Source organism: Chenopodium album, chromosome 16, assembly GCF_948465745.1.
Source record: "Chenopodium album chromosome 16, dcCheAlbu1.1, whole genome shotgun sequence".
Classification (NCBI taxonomy): domain Eukaryota; kingdom Viridiplantae; phylum Streptophyta; class Magnoliopsida; order Caryophyllales; family Amaranthaceae; genus Chenopodium; species Chenopodium album.
The window spans coordinates 47,742,940-47,760,764 of NC_137849.1; the positions used below are offsets into that span (position 1 = coordinate 47,742,940).

At 35.5% G+C, this 17,825-nt stretch overlaps 1 protein-coding gene across 1 annotated transcript; it reads left to right on the forward strand.

The window, feature by feature from the left end:
• The first annotated feature begins 3,898 nt into the window (after nucleotides 1-3,898).
• LOC145584460 (transcription factor MYC1-like) lies at nucleotides 3,899-15,619 on the forward strand. Its single transcript, XM_081641299.1, has 9 exons — nucleotides 3,899-3,983; nucleotides 5,478-5,649; nucleotides 6,693-6,947; nucleotides 7,442-7,538; nucleotides 13,540-13,596; nucleotides 13,711-13,866; nucleotides 13,918-14,340; nucleotides 14,887-15,288; nucleotides 15,445-15,619. Exons 1-9 carry the CDS (start codon nucleotides 3,899-3,901, stop codon nucleotides 15,514-15,516), a joined length of 1,719 nt encoding a protein of 572 aa, XP_081497425.1. The 3' UTR covers nucleotides 15,517-15,619.
• Nucleotides 15,620-17,825: the final 2,206 nt, after the last annotated feature.

Genomic DNA, 17,825 nt, shown 5'->3' on the forward strand with positions numbered 1-17,825 from the left:
ATGCTATTGAGTAAAAGGAGTTTGAATAGAAATGAAAGCTAAGGAAGTATATGTATGTTTTTGGCTTGGACTAATAAGACTATATAATGGAGAATTAGAGAACGATGATGGTACGTGTTTTTTTTAATTATATTATATTTACATTTTTTTGGAGACTTCTTTCTCTATTTTTTTGCCCCATTTGATTTTACACGCTTTAAAAAAATTTCCATCCACGCAAAAGTTATAGAAATGTGATATTCGTATAATTAAACGATATAATAAATTCTCACATTAATATATTATTATCTCTTATAAATTAACTTTTTTGTACTTTATACAAAATTAAAAATATATGTACATAAATTTGCAGGCAAAGAGGAAGCCCTAGTATCTCAATATCAACTGTCACGGTCTGAGTGTTTTGATACCGAAGTGTGCGATGCGCTCGTGTCTTTTGGCGACAAGAGCGAAAGCCTAGAACAAAAATGGTACGTGAGCACACAACAACACGGACCAAGTGTATCAATAAGTCACGCGTCTACAACAGGTGCGAGGTCGGGACTTGTGACGACCGATATTTTGAAGCGGGCATAAGCGAAACTGACGAAGCAGGGCGTCTTTTTGAGGTTCTCTTGGTTTGATGGGAATGCTTTAAAACAAGGTAAGCACAATATCTATAAAGGCTTAAAATAACACATAAGTCTTAAAGCAAAATGCAACTGGGTAAGGAGCTTTGATACATCTTTTGTATCTCAAATGCCTTTTTGCTACTGTGTGTGAAGTGATTAATTTTTTATTATTTTTTTGCTGACTCACAAAAAGCTTTATTGTCTGCCTTAATTTTCCGTCCCTATTGTCTCTTCATCCTCTTTCTTCACCCTCCTTCCTCAATTCAATGCAAAAATGGTGGAATTAGCTTAACACAACAAATATCATCTCCGTAATTAACCCTGACCCTACACTCCATTAGCCGCCAAATTTCACAAACCCTAAGAAAAATATAAAAATTAAAGGTGTTGTTAACCCCAAAGGTGTTGGTAAGTGTCTCATTTGTGATAGGATAAAGTCGTATCACCTAATCAAAAGTAAAACCTAAGTCCTCTAACTAATATAGATAGGGAAGTTGGGTCGAATCCACAGGGAAACAAGTCTTTCTATTCCTAAATTATTAATATAATCTAAATTATTAAGTAACCAAAATATTGTTGTGAAAATAATTATACTAAGGAGATTAAGAATAGGGAGAAATCAATAATAAAAGGCCTAGGGTCATAGGTTCACCAATAATTAGTATTCCGGCATAAAACATAAAAATCAATAATTAACATTGCACATATAACATGATTAACATGGTCTCGCAATTTATTAATCAACATAGATCTAACAGGCTCTCGCAATTTACTAGATCTAAGTTCCTATTGAAAATAGCCTTTAATATCAAATTAACATCTGCTCGATTCATCAATTCAATATTGCTATACTTTTACAATCAAATCACATCTGCTCGATTCATCATCTAATTGTAAAGAATTAAAACAATTCATTAAGAAATTATCATGCAATATCAATAATCAACAATAACAAATTATCCCTTCATATTAATTATGGATCCCCAAAACCCTAGAATTAAACTACTCACACATAATTAAATCTAAACTAAACAAAGCAATTAAAGAAGACATGATTAAGATTAAAGCAAAGAAAATAAGTGATAAAAGAGAGAAGAGATAGTACCAAAATAAGGAAGTATGAAATTGCATAAATCAAGAGTGTCGAGAGAGAAACAAGAGAGAGATAATTCTAAGAGTTTAATTAAGAGGAAAGAGAGAGAAAAGATAGAGAGAGAAAAGATAATCAACTCGCTTAACAAGAGCGTACTTAAAACCAAAACCAGAAAATCCTAAGCTTAAACAAATTAATCGACGCCTAAACGCTTTCCAGAAACACGCGCCCGATCGGGCCCGCCTTTTTGCTCCGTCTTCATAATCTGGGCACTCGCCCGATCGGGCCCGGTCTTTCTTGGCCGTGGCTTTCTCTTCTTTGGGCTTTAACTCATACGAGACCCAATCCTAATACTCATTGGTCCATAGTTCAGACCAATTCCAAGAACCAAGCCCTTAGTCACCGATATGATCGGTCTTGGGCTACTATCAACGGCCATGAATGTGTTATAAGCTCCAATATCTCGTAGTGGTCGTGAAACCATAGGAATCACCAACAAATCCGGGAAATTCCTACAAAACAAATGAAAACTCTTCAAAACACTTGAAACCACACATTAGTACTAAAAGTAGCTCCTAGAGCTCAAATATACATATAAATGACCGTGGGACAAGGGATAAAATAACATATAAAACATGAATATCAATTTGCTTGCAAGTTTCCCTCCCCTATTGATTTTCATGAACTCCATTGTTACAAAATTGAAAACTTCATCAATCTCGCAATTTTTTTCCGGATATATGGTAGTTAACGGAGCTAATTTACTGTCTCATACTAACCCGATGAAATGACATAAACAACCCATCTTTTCCTAATATTAACTTTTTGTAATTTATACAAAGATAAAAAATAGGAAATTTTGACTTTTACCACCAAAAAAAATCAAAAAATTGTTTTTTACCACCAAAACTTCTAAAACTTTTATTTTACCACCAAAAAAATTTCTAAAAATTGTTTTTTACCACCAAACGTCAAGAAAACCGTTAAATCTAACGGCTTAAAAAAATTTCCTTCGAATTTCGTGCGCAAAATATGTTTTTCATAGGTTTAGGGGGGCACTTTGGCCATATGGGTCCAATTTGAGGTCAAAATTGACAAAAAATGATCGGAAATGCCTCGTTTTGCGTGTTCACGCAAATCGAGGTTTTTTTAAACACGTAAAACGAGGCATTTTCGATCGTTTTTTTTCAATTCTGACCTCAAATTGGGCCCATAGGGCCAAAGTGCCCCCCAAAACCCCTTAAGAGCATGTGTTTGACACGAAAATCGAAGAATTTAAAAAATTCCGTTAGGTTTTTGACGACAGGTGGTAAAAAACAACTTTTAATTTTTTATTTGGTGGTAAAATAAAAGTTTTAGAAGTTTTGGTGGTAAAAAACATTTTTTTTGATTTTTTTTGGTGGTAAAAGTCAAAAAAATCCTAAAAAATAAAATGTACATAAATTTGTAGGCATGAAGATAGAAAGGAGAGTAGCTAAAAATGGGAAGAATATATTGTCTCAATGGTGCATATAATATTTAGACCCCATTCACTTTGTCTTATTTTGTTAAATTGAAACTATTTTTACTAAACTGAAATTATTTTTACTAAACTGAAATTATTTTTACTGAACTGCAATTATTTATAGGAAAATTTGGCATTTGCTACCAGCAAAAGCACCTTGTTTCACATTTACTACCGATTTAATTATTTATTCTATCTTACTACCACCCAAATCCCAAATTTATACTAATAATTAAATTTATTAAAAAAAACTTTTTTTTAAAAAAAAAAATCACAGCCACCTCTCCATCCCTGTCAGCCACCCTCCCCCCTCCCTGTGCCGGCTTCCGTCGTCCGTGCCAACGCCCAAACGCTCCCCCGACGCCGATGAACCCCACCTCCACCATTTCCCAAACTCCACGCTGCCCGAAACCACCCTAAACGGGTGCAAACGAAACCCTAGAACCCGTTTAAGGTGGTTTCAGGCAGCGTGGAGTTTGGGGTATTAGTAGCGGTTCTTGGGTGGGAGAAGGGGAGGGGGGTCGATTTAGGTTGGGGGAAGGGGAAAGGCCATTTCCGGTTGGGGGAAAAGGGGAATGGGTGGTGTCGGGGTGGTGGTTTCGTTAACAACACCCTAAACGGATTTTGGGTGGGTTATGGCTGGTGATGTCGAGGAGACGCCAAGAGTTCGGGTCAAGAGGAGGGATCGCGATGGAGGAGGCATGTGCAGCGGCTGCTGGTGTGGGTTGGACGGTGTATGTTGGTGTAATTTGGGGGCCAGCGTTGGACAGTGTATGTTGGTGTGGGTTGATGTGATTTTGGGGGCAGCGTTGATGGGGAAGGGGATGTGTGGGGTCGCCGACGCCGATGTTGATAGGGAAATGGAGGTTGGATGGTGGCAATAAGGGTGGTTGAAGATGGAGTGGTGGCTGGAAGATGGCAATGAGGTGGTTGGGCCCCACTAACGGAAATAGTAATGACATAAGGCAAAAGGCAGTGATATCTAAAATTTCGGGATTTGGGTGGTAGTAAAAAAAAATAAAAATAAATAAAAATCAACGGGTAGTAAATGTAAAGCAAGGTGCTTTCATTGGTAGCAAATGTCAAAAGTTTCTTATTTTTCTGATTTTTAGTTATATTTCTTTTTTAAGATTACTTATTTTTATTGAACTGAACTTATTTTTTAACATTACTTATTTTTATTGAACTAAACTTATTTTTATTAAACTGAACTTATTTTTTAAGATTACTTATTTTTATTAAACCGAATTTATTTTTATTGAGCTGAACTTATTTTTTAAGATCACTTATTTTTATTGAACTGGACTTATTTTTATTTTCAATTATATTTCTTTTTTAAAGTGAAATAAACAGGGCCTTAATAGGTAGAATGAGAATTGGAGGATTAGAGAATGGAAAATGATTTGAGAATGATAATTTAAAATTTATAAAATAAATCAACAATCCCTTATATGGCAAGTTGATGGCCATCATGTACATGGGTTGGATATATATATATATATATATATATATATATATATATATATATATATATATATATATATATATATATATATATATATATATATATATATATATATATATATATATATATATATATATATATATATATATATATAGTAATTTACAAAATACTACTACACTTTATTTCTCAAGTCTCAACAAACACCCAAGACGAGTTTACAAAAGACGTACTACGTATGATATTTTTGGGATAACTTCCTATTCCCAACTTCAACACACACACACCCAAGACGAGTTCTTTATCCATCCATACCATACCATACCATACCATACCATACATTCTTGCGTCCTCGGATCGAGCAAATCCTTTTCCCTTCGTTATCCCAATGGGGATCGGACCTAGCCATGTCACACCGTGTTTCTTTGAATAAAATGTACATTTCTAACTATGGAGTACATTTCATAAAGTCAATCACACACATAAGGAGCAAAGGCAAACAACATAAGCAGAGTATGAATGAAAGTCGTATCGATCTCTTGATACTTATCAGTGTTCACATGGTGTCTAGCTCCTTTGACTTTAAAAAGTCAGCTTCTTAACCATCCAAATAAACAACATAACTCATTTCAACTATACAACTATTTTTTTTCCTGCAACATATGAAATATGGAAAAAGTTAATTTCTTCACAAAAGCTAAGTTAATTTCTATAAATACATGCATGCTACTCTTCAAAAACCCTCTTGAGTATTCCCACGTACTCATTCAAACTTTTAACTTAGTTTTTTATCACCTGAATTTGCAGCTACTACTTCTCTCTTTGCAGATATATACAAGGCCATAAAATATACGAAGATGATCATTGAAGATCAAGAAATACAGACAGAAATTTTGACAAAACAGCAGCTAGCTCTTGCAGTTAGAAGCTCACAATGGAGCTATGCAGTCTTCTGGTCCTTGTCAACTGCAGAGCAAGGGTACATCTCCTAACCCCCCTTTGTTTTGTTCATTACCTCGTTATGATGTGTTTCACAGGCCTTATTATCAGGGCTGTGCTGTGCTGGTGAGCAGCGACACCAAGTAGTCCGATATATAATGATCACACTCTAATCCTTAGGACAGAATTTCAGTTGAACAACTAAAACTCGGATCACCTAGCTAGATAAATCGTTGGGTTGTTCGTCAGCTTGTTCCATAAAAGGCCTATCACAGTAAATAAAAAGTTTGATCAGCTTGTTGCATTGTGAAATTGTGCGTGACAAAACTTTATATTCTACTATGCTGTGAAACGTATGTGTGCATGTCCCATATTTAAGTATCAAAAACCATTTTTAGTAAGTTTTTTCCTCTCTACTTAACAAAAAAGAGACATCAAATCTACCCATCTACTCATATTTTTTCTTTTTTTCCTGTCCTTATTCTCTGTATAATACTTTGTGTATAACTTAGCTGTGGGATAGAGGAAAAGGTATACTAGCTAGAACTGGTATACATTTGACTTCTACCAAATAACTAACCTAACCTATAGGAAAGCAACCTATCTATTGAGTTAGCAACAACAAAACTTTGCTTCACTATTATTCGATCGGAGACAAGAAAATAACTCTTAATAAGTTTAAGCAGGCTTATTAGTTGTCTGATACTCTGATGCAAAGACCCCCTGAAATAAATAAAAATGATAAAAGAAAAAGGGCTTGGAAGTTTGGTTAGGGAGATAAGATGTGCAGAATAAATATTTGAGATGAAAAACAATTGAAGAAGTGGAATATAAGAAACTACTGTTATTTCAAAACCAGATTGTTCAATGGATGAACATACACTAACAGTTTATTATCGCGTTAGCAGAGATGATAAGTCCACCCATGTACTAGTAGGGTGGAGCCGTCAGCCGTGGAGGGACGAGGGAGTAAAAGATTTTATACATATTAGTCCTTTAGATTTATCTCAGCCCTATACACTTTCTTGATAAACTTGATTTATCTCAACAATTGCTGCGTGGAATTAAAAATAATCTTTGCAGGGTACTGGAATGGGGTGAAGGCTACTACAATGGACACATTAAAACGAGAAAATCAGTTCACAACAAGGATGTTGACAACCACAAACTAGGTTTAGAGAGAAGTGAGCAATTGAGAAAGCTTTATGAGGCTCTTTTAGAGGGAGAATCCGAGCAAGGAACTAAGAAACTCTCACTGGCACTATCTCTGGAGGACCTCTCTGATCTAGAGTGGTATTACTTGGTTTCCATGTCCTTCACTTTTAAAGTTGACCAAAGGTACAGGACCAATCTTCTCCATCTTGTTTGTCTTGAATGTTATAAATTTTACCTTGCTAAAGTATATAACAATCCCCTCAATCTTGCTAGTCATTATTTCTATCTCAGCCTTAAGTAGTTGGTTCTGACTTGTACTATGATACAGTATGTAACCGAATCAGAAAACACCTTCCCCCTCATTCCAATTCTAAAAATCTAATCCATGTCAATTATTACCCAAAGTCTGACTGCCTGAACCATATAGTTTTGTTCGGAAACTCCTATGACAACAAGGTGTACCTAGTATGGTAGTACCTAAAGGACGGTACACCAGTGCACTCCACAAGCATATTCCTAGGGGCTTTGGTGTATAATAGACAACGAGCCTGTTGATAGATGTTACTCCAGGATAAAACAACTCTAATAAACGAATCAACCTTAAGTGTGTAATAATTCTCTCTACATATAGTATATTAATTAAACTCACAACTGTTATATTTCAAACAATTGGCCAGTTTGCCAGGAAGAGCATTGGCAACCGGGCAACATATCTGGCTATATGACACTCAATCTGCTGATAGCAAACTGTTTTCTCGCTCTTTACTGGCAAAGGTTAGAATTGGGGGCATTTAGAATCTGTTTCATACGCATATATTATAATTAAGAAAAAAATTATACCAAACTACTTGCTAATTTCTTTTACTCATTTCCTTTTGGTCTTTCTCCTTCCACAACAAATCTGGGTTCGTAAAGAGCGCATCTATCCAGGTATGATCAATTCTCCTATCTCCTATCATAATAAGCTTCAGTCTTTTTGTTCTTGTGGATTATTCTAGTACTGTACTTGATACTCAAATATGATATGACACTATAGTTCAAACTAGATGCAAAAATATGTAGCTCCTACGTTATATAGTTGACATCAGCCTCACAATATGCACCATTCACAAGTTTGAGTGTGTAATCTCTTGCATATTACCAAATATCAGCACACTTGAATTTTGACCAGAGAAAAATAATGCAGTACTAATCTGTAACTTTACCAGGAAACTGCACCTTCATATTCGAGGGTCAGAAACAATTTTACCCCACATTGTGTAGTTCAGTCATTAGCAGCATAGCTCAATCACACCTAAAGCAATTCTGCATCAAATCTAAAAATATTAAGACTTAAATGCAAACAAAAAATTTATCGGAGAAGATAAGATATGGAATTCCATACCTCAAGATCAGCAGTGATTAGTTGTCCATGCCATTCTCTGAGAGCTGTGTACAGAAATCAATTTTCATTCTATTGAATTCTGCGATTATTCAAGCTAAAGAAGATAGAGAGAATTTAGAGAGAAGAAGAGAAGATTGTATTGGATTCAATGAATGAGGAAAAAGGAAGCTAGAGCAGAATATATACTGCTGCTAGAAGTTTCTTACAGAAGGGCATAACAAACTTTGTAACAACCTGCTTACATCAGCAAATAACAAACTAAAGAATCTATAACAAACTCATCCTACGTGGCATGAGTATTAGCAGTAGTAACAGCCCCCCTCAAGCTGGAATGGATGTCAGAGGCAGACATTACAAGCTTGGATTTGAGCTTCGAATGCTGATGAACAGGCAGAGCCTTAGTCAGAATATCTACTAACTACTCTCCACTAGGAACATAGGTGAGCTCTAATAACCCTTCCAAGACCTTTTCTCTTGTGAAATGACAATCGATCTCAATGTGCTTAGTCCTTTCATGGAAGACAGGGTTCTTCCCAATATGAATAGCACTCTGATTATTACACCTCAGAGTAACTGGTTGCAAATTGTTCACTCCAAGTTCCTGTAACAATCTTACCATCCAAGCAACTTCAGATGCTGTAGCTGCCATTGCTCTGTATTCTGCTTCACTGGAGCTTGTAGAAGTAGTAGTTTGTTTCTTTGATTTCCAAGAAACAGGAGAACTACCCAGCAAAAGAATATAGCCTGTAACAGATTTCCTAGTATTAGGACAGGCTCCCCAATCAGAATCAGAATATGCCTGTAATGTCAGCTTATCTGTGGCTTTCAGCAGAATTCCTTGACCAATAGTATGAGCAATGTATCTCAGCACATGGTGCAGAGCTGTAACATGTGGTAGCCTAGGTTGCTGCAAAAATTGGCTGAGAGTCTGGACTGAAAAAGCTATATCAGGCCTTGTGTGAGATAAGAAATTGAGTTTGCCCACCAGACTTCTATATAACTCAGGATCTGAATAGTAATCACCAACATCACACTGTAACTTCAAATAGGTAGGGAGTGGAGAATGAGCAGCCGACAGTTCCATATGACAGCCTTGTAAGAGTTCTTTAGTGAATTTCTTTTGTGTCATAAGAATACCAGCAGGCAAGTGACTAATCTCAATGCCAAGAAAGAAATTCAACAACCCTAAATCCTTGATACTGAACTTTGAATGCAGATGAGCTTTAAAGAACTCTATTTCCTTTTCATCAGAACCAGTGACAATTATGTCATCAACATATACAGCAGCCATGACAAAAGAACTTGCAGACCTTTTTAAGAACAAAGAATAATCATTCTTTGACTGAACATAGCCCATACTCACCAATTCTTCAGTCAATTTGGCAAACCATTGCCTAGATGCCTGTTTTAGTCCATATAAAGACCTTTTTAGTCTGCAAACTAAGTTCTCAGAATTCTGCATCCCTTCAGGCAACTTCATATACACCTCTTCACATAACTCACCATGTAAGAAAGCATTGTTTATGTCAAGTTGATGCAATTTCCAGCCTTTACTTGCAGCAATAGCCAAAATGCACCTTATAGTAGCCATTTTAACCACAGGTGAAAAAGTCTCCAAATAGTCAATGCCATACTTCTGAGTGAAGCCCTTTGCCACCAACCTAGCTTTCAGTCTTTCAACAGTTCCATCAGCTTTTAACTTGACCTTAAAAACCCATTTGCAACCTATTGGTTTCTTGCCTTTGGGTAAAGGAACCAATTCCCATGTATTGTTTGCTGTCAAAGCATCTATCTCCTTCTGCATAGCAGCCACCCATTCTGGATGTTGAGAAGCCTCAAAATAGCTCACTGGTTCACTAATTTGAGACATGGTATTAATCAAAGCCCTGGTATCTGATGGAATCACTTCAAACTTCACAATATTACACCAGTGCTCAATCACAGAATCTGCTATACACACAAAATTATCAAAGTGTTTGGGCCATTTGGTAGGTCTGGAAGAATGTCTAATGGGAACTTGAGTATCAGGTTGGGTTATAGGTGTAGAATTTGACTGAGAAAGATCATGTGATGCAGAAATAGGAACAGAATTTGGAACTGGACTGGGAACAGGACAAGTAACTAGACTGGATTGATTTTGTGGTGTTTGATTTTGTGGTTGTGAATTAGGCTGAGAATTTTGATTGTCTATGGGAAAAATAAAAGGTTCAGGGATCTCATAATATGAGGATAGATCAAGTGATGTGGTTACAGGTAGGAAAATAGGTAATTTAAGCAAGGAAAAGGTTGGGTCAAAATGATAAGGAAGGTGTTTTTCATAGAAAATGATGTCCCTAGAGACAATAATCTTGTTTGTTTCAAGATTCAACACTCTATAAGCCAGAAAAATACAGGGTGAAGCTCTTGGATCAAACTTTGCCCTGTCATTTTTCAAAGTAGAGACAAAACACAAGCAGCCAAACACTTTCAAATGCTCCAGATTAGGCTTAACTCCATTCATCATTTCATATGGAGAACATAATTGCACACTATTCAATGGCATTCTGTTAATAATGTGAGTTGCACATAACAAACAGTCTCCCCAGAATCTAACAGGAACTCTAGCCTGAAAATACAAACCCCTTGCTGTCTCAAGTAAATGTCTGTGCTTTCTTTCAACTACCCCATTTTGTTGAGGTGTGTCAGAACAAGTTCTTTGATGAATGATACCTTTCTCATTATACAGAAACAAAATATCTCCCTCGCAAAGTTCTTTAGCATTATCAGTTCTAATGCTTAAAACTCTAGACTGAAACTGATTTTCAATCAAGGAAACAAGATTATTTAGAACAGAAACAGCCTCAGTTTTATTCTTCATTAAGAAAGTCCATGTATGCCTTGAATAATCATCCACAACAGTAAGAAAATAGCTATAACCATCATGAGTTTTGACCCTATATGGTCCCCAAGTACCCACATGTAACAACTCAAAGCATTTCTTACTCCTTGAAGTACTAGAATGAAAAGGTAATCTAGTTTGTTTGGCTTTATGACAAACCTGACAAACTGTATCACATCCAACAATATAACCAAATTTCTTATTCACTAAATGCAACTTATCAAAAGGCATGTGCCCTAGCCTAAGATGCCACAATTTAGCTTCTTCTGAACTGCTTATTAAAGAAAAACTATCATCAGATAGAATGTCCTGTGACTTGTGTTGTCCAGCATCATCAACAGCATACAGACCAGAACTCAGATTACCAAGAACCAAGGATTGATTCGAAGTTGGATCCTGAATTAAACACTTATCATGAGTGAAAGTGATTTCACAGTTCAGATCCTTACACAATTTATGTGTAGAAATCAAGTTGAACTTAAAACCAGGCACATGAAGCACATTATTAAGTTGTATACCATTATCAAACTTAACTGTGCCTATATGATTAACTACTACTCTTTTTCCATCAGCAATAGTAATAGTATTAGGATGCTTGTCAAAATTTCTAAGTTCACTGAATAAAGCAATATTAGAGCAGATATGATCTGTAGCTCCACTATCAATTATCCAGTTAGAATTGGAACATGTGATTAGACAAGTACCTGCAACATAGGCTCCTGCAGATGACTCAGGCTGAGCAAGTGAACCTCCAGATCTTGCATTCTGAGACTGCATATATTTCAGAAAATTGCTGTAATGTTCCTGAGAAATGTGAGTGATCTGAACATCCTCAGTGCCCTGTACTTCATCATAACCTTGAACAACTGCAGCTACTCTCTTGCCTTTGAACTTATTAGGATGATTTGGTGGATATCCATGAATTTTGAAGCACTTATCCACTGTATGACCAGGAAATTTGCAGTAATCACATAACAAAGGTTTCCTATTATATACAACAAATTTATGAGTGTTATTGCTTGCAGATTGGTATTGAGGTCTTGGAAATGCTTGAGGCTTCTTATAATCTGCAGCAAATGCCATAGTCTTATTTGCTTCCTCAGCTAACAAACTCATTTCCTGCTGTTTTTCTTCCTGAATTAAAAGCCTGTAAGCAAGAGAAATAGATGGCAGTGGTTGCATCATCAAAATATTCGATCTAGTATTAGAGAACTTGTGATTCAACTTCATTAACAACTGAACAAGTCTCTCCTCCTGCTGTTGTTTCAAGAATTTCTGAGTTAGAGCACAAGTGCAATTACTGCATGAACAAACAGGAATAGGATTCATCTCACTGATCTGATCCCAAACTGCCTTGATTTGAGTGAAAAAATCAGCAATAGAAGTATCAAGACCCTGAGATAGATATGATAATTTTTGCTGCAATGTGAACAATTGAGGTCCTGAGGTTTGTGAATACCTCTCCTCTAAATCCTTCCAGATTTCTCTAGATGTTGTCAAATATAAAACACTTCGAGCAATTGAAGTATCCAGAGATCTCAGAATATAAGAGATGATGATAGCATCACATCTCTTCCAAGTAGCAAATGCTGAATCTGTAGAACTAGGCTTAGGAAGACTTCCATCAATGAATCCTAGTTTATTTTTAGCTGATAATGCAATCATCATACTACGTTTCCACTCACCATAACCTTCTCCAGAAAATTTCTCCGAAATTAGAGATTGACTGGTATTATGGATGAATGAAATAAGGACTAGCAGGATCTTGAGTAGGTTGTGAAACAAAATTTTCAGGCATGATTGATAGTAGTAAACAAAGAGATGAACAAAATATGAAGAAATTCCAAAAAAATACCAGAAAAACTGGAAGAATATGATCAAATTCTCAAGAACTAAGCCGCAGAAATTCGATCAAAATCAGAGAAATCAACTGCAACAATCATAAAATTGCATACCTCAATCAGAGAACAAGCAGAAAAATGCGGAAGACGAAGATAAAAAAACCAACAGAATTCAATTGATGACTGAAGAACAGTCGCTCTGATAGCATATTGAATTCTGCGATTATTCAAGCTAAAGAAGATAGAGAGAATTTAGAGAGAAGAAGAGAAGATTGTATTGGATTCAATGAATGAGGAAAAAGGAAGCTAGAGCAGAATATATACTGCTGCTAGAAGTTTCTTACAGAAGGGCATAACAAACTTTGTAACAACCTGCTTACATCAGCAAATAACAAACTAAAGAATCTATAACAAACTCATCCTATGTGGCATGAGTATTAGCAGTAGTAACACATTCAAAGCTGAGAAACAAGCAAATACAAATTATACCACCAGATACTATTCATTACAACTATGGTAAATCATTGAATATTTAAGTTTCAATCGACATGCTTCTATATTTCCAACACTATGCAGCAAAAAGTGTCAAGTGGTTAAAAATTTAGGCCCTTTAGCATTAGCCTAAGAATAACTTGAATGACTGAATGCCTTGCTTCTGTTATTTGCTTGCAGACAGTAGTTTGTTTTCCACACAAGGGGGGTGTGATAGAGCTAGGTGTAACAGATTTGGTAAGCGCTATACTCATAATACAGAGCCACTAATCACCTAAGTTCACATATTATACTTTGTCGCCATAATAATACATTTTGAAATGATTTCTTCATTATTGCTTTTCATTCAAGGTATTAGAGGACATAAGTCTCATTCAACACATAAAAACTGCCTTAGTACAACCTATAGAGCCTGATTGCTCCCCCAAAGCTTCATCAGTTTCACAAAAGGAAGATTCTGACAAGGACCATGTAATTGCTAACATTAACGAGAATGAGGATGAGATGGTGGATATATTACCTTTCTCAAGCCTTCATAACTCTGCCGAACAAATAAAGTTTGACGAAGATATTGAAAATGGATTATATCAAAGTGTCCTAGAAGAATTCATAGGTTCTCCAGGTGATTGCTCAAATGACTCCAGCCACCATGCAGAGGAATCTTTCTACAGCTGCACATCCACCTTCATGCCATGGAAGAAAGAATTAACAGCCGATAATTTCAGAATGCAAGAATCACAGAATATTCTGAAAAAGGTCTTATTCAGAGTACCTTTGATAAAAACTAATAGGAGTAACTCAGGCAGTGTAAAGGAAGATGAAATGCAAGACTATCCTATGAGTCCACAGACTTATGATGTATATAAGCTGGATTTTGCTTTACAGGAAACCACAGCTAATTTACTGCTCTCCGAATTGGAGGAAAAGAAAGACAATCCACTGTATATGGTACAAGAGTCAATGATTCCTTCCATCACTGAGGTACTTCATCTCTATTTGTATCTTTATTTCACTACTTCGTCAACAAACATCAGAACTAGCAGGAACACTTTTAACCAAATAAATAGCTATGAATTGGTTTAGTTTATCTATTTTAGTTTATCTATTTATTCATAAAGCATCTTCCACTTAGCATCCTTTGGACCATTCCTAATCTTCAGTTTTTCAACTAACCATATATTGGTTACATTTTGTTAACAGCCTACATACAGTCCCCATTTTCCTATTATATAACACAATGAATGACAAAATGCCCCTTTATTTCAATTTTACAAGAATGAGCCATGTTTAACAAAGGACCATCTCATCACTTATTAATAGAATAGTAACATAAGGTGGTAGACGCAAAACAGAATGTAATAGGTTGTCAAATGAAAGACCATAGTTAAGGATTTTTCACGAAACAAAGACTGCAAGTGTGGTGAATTGGAAAGAGTAAAAAGGAAGAGTTAGTTTTAGGAAAAACATAAAAATTTGCAATTATGTTTACTTGTCAGCAGATTGATCCCAGCACTGATGACATTTCAGATGGATGAAGCATTTATTCTAACTGATGCGACAAAATACTTGGCTGGAGTTGAAGAGCTAGAAACTAGCATAGATTTGGAAGGAACAGGAACAGCAAAAGACTTAGATATGCTAGAGCAGAATCAACAGGCATATGACATTTATAACAAGAGTATGGCTTCTGAGATCAATGAAATTGACCCAAATTCAAATAAGGCTATTCAAACAGAAATTCTGCAGCCATTAGACATTGACATAGAGGTAAGCATAGAAGAGCTTGAGGTTCTAATCACAATGAAATGCCCATGGAGGGAATGCTTATTAATTCGTATTATGGAAGTACTAAGCAATCTTAACTTGGAGACTCACTCAGTTCAATCATCAACTCTTAATGGTATTCTCTCCGTGTTCCTTAAATCCAAGGTTTGAGTCCACCACTGAATCTTAGCAAATCTATTGATGGATATCTTTTCATTTATAATCATCACTCTAGACATATCCTGAAATAAGGTCGGTAATTTCATGAATGCTGAATTTTTTATTTTTTATTTTATTTTATTTTTTTTATCTTAATTTCAGTTTCAGAAGGCAGCATTTGCATCAGAAGGGATGATCAAAGAAGCTCTTAGTAGAACTATCAGAATGTGTTGAGATGTAAAATGATTCTATCAGTGTAATGCTACTCAGTCTTCAAACTCCAATTCACACCAAATTACTTGTGCCAATCCTTAGATACTTGCCTACTACACAAGCCTTGAACACTTTAAATTGAGTAAATAATTAAATGAGGACATCTAGAGTCCGGACTGTTTCTGATGCTGGTCTAAGATGTGGAAATAAATCAGCAGCCTCTGTATATTGAAAAAAATAAAAAACTTGAAACTGAATCTTCTATTTTTTTTTATCTAAACTATGTACACCAAGTAGCTAGTTACTTTGTGCTCCAGATATGTAGATTCTAGTAAACTAAGTTGCTTAATCTGATAGTCGAACCAGCAATTGAAGGCAAAGAAAAGGAAAAAGCAGCACATGTACAAGGCTTGAAATTAATAAAGCAGAGGGAGACAAGCAACTGCTTTTAAGGCCAAATTGGTTAAAAACTCATGCTTAATGAAGCAGCAAGTAATTAGTCAGGCTTCGTGCAAGAATTTCAGGTTCAAACTCACTCAAGTCAAAGTTCTTTTCTACCTCGAATAGTAACAATTTATATAGGACATCTATGTAAGATAGTGAATGTAATATCTGTCCCGACAAGTAAGAGGTCTTTTATCAACATCATAAACTTATATAGTCTGCTTAAATCAACAAATATCAAATGCTGCAGCCAATCTATGTCTCCAAATAACCAAAGAATGGATTCATGAATTCAGATATGTTGCTCTCCTAAGACAACTCAACTGAGCTGTACGCCTATTAGCTACTAGCCTATGACCTACTATTAATACACATGAAACTGAGTACATATTCCAACAGTAGCAACAGATGTCTACAATATATTTATAGAACAAAGAAACAGAATACATATCAAATTATAAGCTAGTTGAAACATCTATTAGAAATAAACTTATTATTTTTAATTTTCAACAAAGTTGAAAGACATATAAGGGTTCTTTTTTATGTTTTCGAAGTATTTTTTTAATCTGTAATTTATTATGAGCTACTTGCTCTGAAAATGACAATCATATTTATCAATCTATACTCTTGAAAATGCCTCTATGATAAATGCCCATGTCTAATCTCCATCACCCGATTTAAGTATGGGCATTTGGGAATCTATCGTATCATAATCTGTTACTAGTAATGAAAGTGACTATTTTCTATTAGTATTCCCAAAATCATATATGTGCCCCTAATTCTTGAACACAGCCACACAGGGAAATCAAATGTTTTACCAAGATGCCCTGTTTTTAGTTTATGAAAATAAAAGATCAATCAACTTCTGTTTTATAAACGTTCTAAAGGAAACAATCAATTTAAGCACATCAAACCCTTTGATTTGATCATCTCACATCTTAATCAGACACAATGATAACTTAAGGGGCTAATTGGTGACTTAAACTTGAGTGATTCTGATTAATTTTCAAGTCAAGAAGTGAAAGGACACAATTGCTACATATATGACTACAATTTAGCACAGTGAATCAAGCAAGGATAAAAAAAATTTTAAATTGGCCTTAAGTTTACTCAAGCAACAATCTTACATGGTCTTCTAGAAAGCGAAAGAAGGCATAGGAGATATATTCAAATCAATAAGATAAGTAATTTCCCAGCTGTATCCTGTGTGTCTAAGGAATTTAAAAGGGGATCTATTGCTTCTTTGACTAATGCTCCAACTATAGTTTTTTCTTAAACTTTATGGCTTAGCTTCAATCATGCATATATTTAACTAATAGTACCAATAAACAAAATAGTCGATTACATCATTACATGTAAATCAATTCTAGAAGCAGCAACGACTGTTCAAAGGTGTAAGCATCTTGATTCTAAGAAGCTCCTATATAGCCATAGGAAAACATGGATTGTCCTTACAAGCCAACTGTAATAAGCAACTGAGGTAATACCAAATCTACTAGTTGTGAGGCTAAGTGAACCTTAATTGTTTATTATCACATGTTTTGGTGTGGTAGCAAGTTCAGTGCACACTTCACTTAAACAATATAAACTCTGCCACTATGAGTTCACACAAGACAGCCTATTTCTTAAACTATGCTCCTCAAATTTAGGGTCACATCTACAGTGACTGTCTAGCCTAAATAGGCTTTTTGGTCAAACATAACTTGGTTTAAATATTTTAACATACTCCTAGCTTAGAGCATGAGACCCTTGGTAAGACTTTTTAACATACTCTTGCAGAAGAGAAAACCAACCAAGTGACTGCATCTTTCGATCTTTTCCCGGAAATTTTCATTATTGTTTAAGTTACATTTGATACTTGTTCCGTCTCTCTTAAGTAGGCCACA

Coding starts and splice junctions, on each gene's coding strand:
- LOC145584460 (XM_081641299.1), top strand. CDS start 3,899: ATGGAGGAGGCATGTGCAGCGGCTGCTGGTGTGGGTTGGACGGTGTAT. Junction 7,539..13,539: donor CTCGCTCTTTACTGGCAAAG/GTTAGAATTGGG, acceptor ATTTGCTTGCAG/ACAGTAGTTTGTTTTCCACA. Junction 14,341..14,886: donor TGATTCCTTCCATCACTGAG/GTACTTCATCTC, acceptor ATGACATTTCAG/ATGGATGAAGCATTTATTCT.